Source organism: Muscardinus avellanarius (assembly GCF_963383645.1).
Source record: "Muscardinus avellanarius genome assembly, chromosome: 5".
NCBI lineage: Eukaryota > Metazoa > Chordata > Mammalia > Rodentia > Gliridae > Muscardinus > Muscardinus avellanarius.
The window spans coordinates 134,616,090-134,624,104 of NC_137790.1; the positions used below are offsets into that span (position 1 = coordinate 134,616,090).

Genomic DNA, 8,015 nt, shown 5'->3' on the forward strand with positions numbered 1-8,015 from the left:
TAGATAGATATTTATTCTTACTCACGTGGAGTAGTGAATATCATATGCTCTAGTCTGCCTTTTTTGAAGGCCTACTGCATTAACAATACTTTGAGATACATGCCCACATACTGTTTCAGGAATTAGTCTTGTCTCCCCACCCACATTTTAAGCTGTCTTGGCAGGTATGGTGGCACACACTAGTAATCCTAGTACTTGAAGGCTGAAACACGAGGATCACATGTTCGCAGCCAGCCTCAGCAACTTGATGAGGCCCTCAGCAATTTAGCAAGACCTTGTTCCAAAATAAAAAATAAAATAGGGCTGGGAGGTATAGCTCCATTGTAGAACGCTCCTGGGTTCAATTTCTAGTAACTCGCTCACTCACTCACTCATGTCCTCCCTGCACTCACAGAAGTCTGCACGGGCATGTAGTAAGGACTGCTCTCTCGGTTGACTGGGAAGGATGAAAGCTAATATTAAATGCCTAGTTTGTGAAGCTTCAATTGTGCTTTAGGAAGTTATTCTGATCTTGTGCTTCACAAGAATCAGTAAGTTGATCCTATTTCCACTATTTAGATGAATATATTAAGACAAAGTAACTTTCTTTGGTCACAGAGCTAGAGGATAGTTGAAACCAGTCTGTATAACTCTAAAGCCTTCACTTTTTACTGACTGAACTGAGTGAGGCCATTCCTAGTGTAGAGCACAAAACGGTTAACAAAAATGGTTTTTGTTTACAGGTTCTGCCAATAGGGAAACACTTATTTGGAGACTTCTGAGGACTTAAGATTGTTGACTCTTACCTTGATCACCTCTGGGGTCTGCTGAATCAAAACCAAGGAAGTAGTGTCTTTGGCTTTATCACCAGCAGGACTTCTAGACCCCGATGCATTGGTTTGGGAGGACGTTGTCAAGGTTTCCTGTAGAATTCTCATCATCTCCTTTTCTTGTGATAGGCTCCCTCTGCCTGACTTGCACTCCACTAGTTCTTGAGCAAAGTCTTCAATGCTTTCCAGAATTCGCAGTAAGAGGGCTCGATCCTCCTCCTCTATTTTGTGCCCATTAGTTTCAATAATCCTTGTTAGACAGGAAGGTGAGACTTTTTCTGAGGGTGAAGAGGCCTTTGATTTAGGTCCAGGATCTACAGAGATGTGACCAGTCAAATGACTATCACTATTTAAGGAACTGGAGTTTTTACTGTCCACAAGTGGCTCTCTTAGAGAGGTCTCCATCTTTTGTGAAAATGATTCCAAATCCATTAACAATTTATCTATCTCTTCCTGACTGTTAAGGTTCATAAAATCTCTCTGGTCTCCTGCTTCCACTTTAGGAACTTCTGGCTCAGGATCTTCCTCAGGCAGATGAGCAACCAGTTTCTCAAATCTCTTATCAATTTCACTCTGTACTGAGGCAGCACATTTTTTAGGATGAGTAGTGTGGTCTGAAAATTCTGCTGTATGTTTATTTACCTTTGACATCTCTTGATTGGGTCCATTCTCTGTTCTTTGTCCTTTATCTAACAATGCTTTTTTCCCATCTGACTCTTCTTCAATATAAAGAGTTTCCATTAAATCATCAGAAGAAACATTCTCCAAAGGGTTCACCGTTGATGACAGTGACTGGCGCTGGGCAGTTTGTAGAGCTCTGGGGTCATTTACCACCAAGCTATATAAGGAATTTGTGGAGTTGTTTGGGATGGGCTCTACAGTGTCTGCTTTCCTAGAATTATGCTTGTCATCTTGCAATTCAATAGTCTGAAACTGTCCAGAGTCAGGAGCTGAAAGCTGGACTACATCTTCATATTTAGGGGGTTGTTCAGTGCCATATATTAGGGAAAAGGGAGTCAGCTGCAAGCTAGGCATATTACTGACCAGTTCTGTTAAATCTATAGCCTCGTTATTCCCAGACTGCATAAATTCAAATGGTAGCTTTTTTAGATAGGAAGCTAGCCTGGTCATTACATTCATATACACAGTCTCAGGGCTAGAAATCATATCATTACCACTTCCTTCATTAATGCCACCTCCTGACTTTTTCTTTATGCATTGTTTTATGATGTCTGTGCATTTTTTCAGATCCTCAGAGCATTTCAGTAAGATGTCCAAGCACATTTTTATGTCTGTCCCAGAGGAAAAAGTATCTAGTTTATGTTTTTCCAAAATTTGAGTAACTAGGTCTTCTTCAGAGAGGTTCTGAAGAAGCATAGAAGTCAGGGTTGCATCAAGTGAGTTTCTGTGAGACAAAGACTTTTCCTCAACTGAGGAACTCCGGAGTAAACCAAAGGACGGGGACGTCCCATCATTGTTATAATGGCCACAGAGCAAGTCAAAGTCAACTGACCTCCGATTAAATGAGTCAGACTTAACTTTCCTTCCCTTTTTATAAGCTGCATGGTTAGAATTTTTGAGTTTTTCAAGGGAAAATTCCTTTATTTTTCCACTGGCAAAACTAATTGCTTCTCCTGCAATGTCCTTTAAGTTACACGTATTCTGATATGTAGATGCTCTCTTGATTCTAGGTATGCCTGTGAGGGCATGATGGGGATAGTCGCCTTCAACTGAGGAAAGTCCATTTCCATGGGGTAGAAACACAGAGTTCAGATCCACATCTTTGAACTGGGACATTGGGATATGCAAGAGGTCTGCACACACACTATGATGTACTACAATGCAGTCAATTCCATGTGTGAAGGTGTGGCAGGTTCCAGTGCAATAATGTATAGCTTGCTCGAAACGCCGGTCTATTACCACACTGCTGTAGTGATTCACGCTGCTAACCACGAGTCTGTATGTTGCTGCCATAGTATCAAGCCCACTGAGTGGTGAGACTTGGAATTTTGTAAAACTTGCTCCAAGAAAATTTTCCTTAGCTGAAAATATATTTAATGAAAATGTTTAATAGCTTCTTGTAAATATAATAGTTTTCCCCACAAAGGGAAACCATTCAAATCTGAGGTTTGGTATTTATCAGTATACAGTAGCTGCTGCACATGTGTGCTTGTATTTGTCAAGTCTAATAATTTAATAATTGTTTTTCTTAGCTTTATTCAGTAATGTGATATTACCAGATTATTTCTTATGAAAGAATATTTTCTTTTAGTTCTTCAGTGGTTTTATGAGGAAATTTATTTATCATAAATTTACTATTATAAATCTCAGTTGGCAATATAGGAATACTGTGATAAATGAGTCCTCCAAAGGTTTAAATAATCCATTTTGCACTGAATGACAGAGAAACCTATAATAAAAAAGAAAATAATTAAAACAAGCTATAATTTCTTCACACTAGCCCTTTTATTTCTCCTTTCTTTTCACCTTATATGCAGTTAAATGCTAATTCCTCTTCTCTGGTCACATCACTGACTGTTGGTATGCACTACAGGCTTTGTTACACTTCTTACTATCTAGAGCAGTACTGCTTCAACTCTGCCTTGTTGCATCTGTTTCCAAGTAAATAATCTTTAACCCACCTCTCTGACCCCTTAATACAACAATAACAAATTTACACAATATTTAGACAGCTTTCTTTTGCAGCATGGTTCAAGAATTCACACCACTGATTTTTCATCATGGAAGGTCTACTTTATTTATTTATTTACTTATTTATTTTCCATACCGGGGACTGAACTTCAGTGTCTGAGGCTGTTCTCTAACCTATGATCTTCCAGTCTCAGCTTCCTGAGTGCTGAGATTACAGGTGTGCACCATCACACTTGGCTAAGGTCCACCTCTTTTAATTCACTTTCAAGCCCTTTGACAACTGTTTTCACCCATCTATAACTGTATTTTTAAACATTTTATTTAGAATTTATTTGTGCATTGCAATCGTACATGATAGTGAGATTCATAGTGATATATTCATATATGCACATAACATTATTTGATCTGGTTCCTCCTATTTCCCTTTTTCTCTCTCTGTACATGCCAATTTTGTTCTTCTGATGGCTGAGTGAAATCCCAGTGTGTGTGTGTGTGTGTGTGTGTGTGTGTGTGTGTGTGTATCAAGGAGGGTGCAATAAGGCAGTGACAGGAAGGAGATACTGAGAGCAGTGAAGGAGGGTTTAAGTTTCACTGCACGGTCACCAGCATTAATGTCTTAGCAATAAAACCGTCACCCATGTAATAATGAGTTTACTGATGATCTCCTGTCGGGATGACACCTGCGCATGCAATAAGCTCTGACTAACTGTTAAGATCAGTCAACCAGTATTTCACTACACATTACTGGAGACTTCACTAAATCATCTGAGATGTAGGAGGTCTATTTTTCCATTAGGCTTAGATAAAACCCCCTCTGCTAACTTTACGCAAAATAAACATAAAGACAAGAAAACTTCAAAGTGGAAAGAAGAAAAATTCTAAAAATGTTCATAGAAAAGGGTAACATTTTGAAAAGTAAAATCTGGTTATAAATATATTTTAGGGTAAGCTGCAGTCTTCAGATAATCATACAAACAGTGAGAAAGTTCTTTATGTTAGCTACTATTATTAAGCTGCTGTATTTTTAAATTCTAAAATACTTTTTTGGGACATTTTAACATCCTTAAAATGGTAATACATTGGTAGCATCTTAAAATCCCTGTTGGCTAGGCAAAACTGGGACATGGTTGTCACTGACTACTGATCCCTGTTAGAAAGAGAAGAATACCATCATATAAAACATCAAGAATAATTTGGCAAAAAATTATCATGGAATATAGCCAAGTGCTCTCTAGAGAGATGTTTCATCACCTAACTCTCATCATAGAAGAGAATGATGTGGGAAAAGGATAAAACAGAGACAACTCTAAACTGAAGAGTGATCTGAAAGAGTCAGAAACTGAACTGATGAATTCTAGAAACATCTTAATGATTTCCTCAATATTTGTGCATGCACAGAGAGATATAAAATGAAAAACGTCTGGCCGGGCATGGTGGTGCACGCTTGTAATCCCCGCGCTTGGGAGGCAGAGACAGGAGGATCTCACAGGTTCAAAGCCAGCCGCGCTGGCTTAAGAGACCCTGTTTCCAAATAAAAATCATATAAAAATAGGTCTGGGAGTGTAGCCCAGACATAGAAGGGTTTCTAGGAACCACAGTACCACCAAATAAATAAAAAAATAATAAAAATAAAAAAAATGAAAATGTCAACATTAAGTCCAAAAGAGCTCTTTCTTTCAAAAAATTAAAGTTCTAGATGATAAGCATTATGTCATATTTTTCTTTCTTAATGGCAAATGAAATAAGCATACTATTATCTTCCATACAGTGAAATATGATATAAAATTTCAACAGTCCAAATGTCTATTATAGCCCTCTATCTCTGGTACAGTAGACTTTCTGGGAAAGTTCGTAATTATTCTGGACATCTGTGTTTATTCTACCTCAGGTCTGGTTGCATGCTGCCCCTCCCCCAGGCCTTTAGTCCTTCTTGGATCTTTCATCTCTGCTGAGGACCAGAGTCTGTTTTCTCAATTTCTGGCTATGTGGTTCATATACCTCTTTAGAACTAATTGAACTAATATTAAGCATTTGCTATAATTTCTACTTTAAACAGATTACAATTACTCTAAAAAAGCACTTTTCAGTGACTCCTGGGAAGCTCCTCCATAGTAAGCTGCTCTATGGGAATTCCTGATACAGTGGAGCTGTTGTGAAACCATGGTTCAGAGCAGTGGACAAGAAGAGTTGGAAGAAGAAAGATGAGAGTCTTCCTAAGTAAAGAAGGGATTGGACAGGGCCTTGTAAACAAAGAGCAATTCTACAGTGGCACAAAGATATGAAAATGCCTATTATGTTTACTGAATTATAAGGAGTTTGTTACTGTCAAAGCCAAATTTTACAATTCTAAGGTTTCCTCTACATAACAACTCAAAGAAAAAAAAAAACAAAAAATATTTTCAAAAACCTAGGAGATACCTAGCTGGCTGTGGTGGTGTGGGCCTGTAATCCCTGTATGACGGTGAATGAATGCAGAGTGGGCAAGCCAATCATTTAATTCACATAGCCCCAAAAAGGCTTTAGTATGGCAGTATCAGGTACCCCAGAAAAAGGGGTAGAGGATTTAACATTAGGGTATTATTTACACTTCCTACATATACTCCACAAACTCAGAAAATCCTCCTTCTTTTATCCTGCTGAAGACCACACATTTATTTGCTGTGTGTTTTGGAGATGGGGCGGGGGGACTGAACCAGAAAAGCCCCAAAATTGGGTCAACAAGCAAGGGACAAATAAAGAACTGAAAATAAAGGGAAACTGAGTGAACATTTACATGCTGAATAGCGAGCCCAACAGCACATTTTTCCCTGCTCAGAAAACAGTTTATTATCTCCAGTTTCTAGTCCCCATTATGGATTAATGAATCCTTTTCTGGAAAAATAGAAATCTCATCAATCTATGCCATCACCTTAAGTGAAGCCTATTGATGGACAAATGATGCCCACAAACACAGAGCTTCCTCGGAGCTTTTAAGAGTCTTGATTTAGTTTTAAATAGACTTCACTGATGTGTAATTTACATACAAAGTACTTATTAAGTATATAATTTAATGAGATTTGTCAAATCCAAGTAACCACTGCCTAGAAAGAGAACGTTTTTATCACCTTTTCCCTATCAGTTCTCCTCACTTGCAATTCACAATATGCAACAACTTTCCTGATCTCTATCACTACAGATTAATTTATCAGTTCCATACCTTCATATGAATGCAGTCATATGACATACATATTTCTTGTCTGTATATATTTTTCTCTCATTTAGCACAATGGTTTTGAGAATCATTCATGTTATTTCACTTATCAATTATGATAACTGATGAATAAAGGATTAAATATTCCTTTGACTCCTCCATAAATCCACTGTATGAATGTCAAAATTTGTTTTAATCTATTGCCAGCTGATGCAAATTTGGGTTGGTTCTAGTTTGTACTATTATGAATGAAAGTTGCTATGAACATTCAAGTAGAAGTCTTTTCGTGGATGTGTTCATTTCTTTTGGGCAATTAGAACTGAAATTACCATGCCATAAGTGTACGTTTGACTTTATAAAAACCTGAGAAACTGTTTTATTAAGTGGCTCTACCATTTTACACTCTCATTAGCAACACTTGAGAGCCACTCTCTGGACTACTTGTCAGCGTCTTCCATTTTAGCCGTCTTACTGAGTGTGAAGTGGTATCCCACTGTGGCCTTAATTTGCATTTCCCTGATGACAAATGATGTTCAGCATTTTTATATGGATATGAGAAATCCATATGTATCTTCTTCGGTGAAGTATCTACTAAAATCCTTTGGGTTAGCCGGGTGTGGTGGCGCATGCTTGTAATCCCTGTACTGGGAAGGCTAAGACAGGAGGAATGTAGGTTCAACGCCAACCTTGGCAACTTAGCGAGACTCTGTTTCCAAATAAGAAATAAAATTGGGCTGGGGGTACAGCCTGGAGATAGACTATCTCTTGGTTCCTTGGTTCAAGCCCTAGAAACTAACACACACACCCTTTGGGTTTTTTATTTAAAGAGTTCTGATATATATATATATATATATATATATATATATATATATATATACATATATGTGTGTGTGTGTGTGTGTGTGTGTGTGTGTGTGTGTGTGTGTATTGGTGGTACTGGAGTTCCTGGAAACCCTTCTACCTCTGGGCTACACTCCCAGACCTATTTTTTAATATACTTTTATTTGGAAACGGGGTCTCTTAAGCCAGTGAGGCTGGCTTCGAACCTGCGCGATCCTCCTGTCTCTGCCTCCCAAGCCCAGGGATTACAAGCATGTGTCACTACGCCCAGCAAGTTCTGTTATATATTTTAGATACAATATTAACTCCTACTCTCTGGCTTCTCTATTTTCTTAGTGGTGGTTTTTGAAGAGTTGGAAGTCTGTTTTATTTTTGAGACAGGATCTTGCTTTGTTCTCCAGTCTAGTCTTGAATTCTTGGATATAAGTGACCCTCCCACCTCAGCCTCCTATATAGCTGGTTATGTGCCCCCATGAAGAGTAGGAAGTTTTAATTCTACTAATTTTTTCAATCCAATTAACTCA

At 38.2% G+C, this 8,015-nt stretch overlaps 1 protein-coding gene across 1 annotated transcript in view; it reads right to left on the reverse strand.

Moving 5' to 3' along the window:
• Positions 1–2,783, reverse strand: part of PPP2R3A (protein phosphatase 2 regulatory subunit B''alpha) — a gene marked incomplete at both ends in the record, with an annotated part of 116,915 nt that extends 114,132 nt beyond the window's left edge. The window contains one exon of the mRNA XM_080696238.1: positions 786–2,783. Coding sequence (XP_080552364.1) covers positions 786–2,783 — 1,998 coding nt within the window. The remainder of the gene's footprint in view (positions 1–785) is intronic.
• Between the last annotated feature and the right edge of the window lie 5,232 nt (positions 2,784–8,015).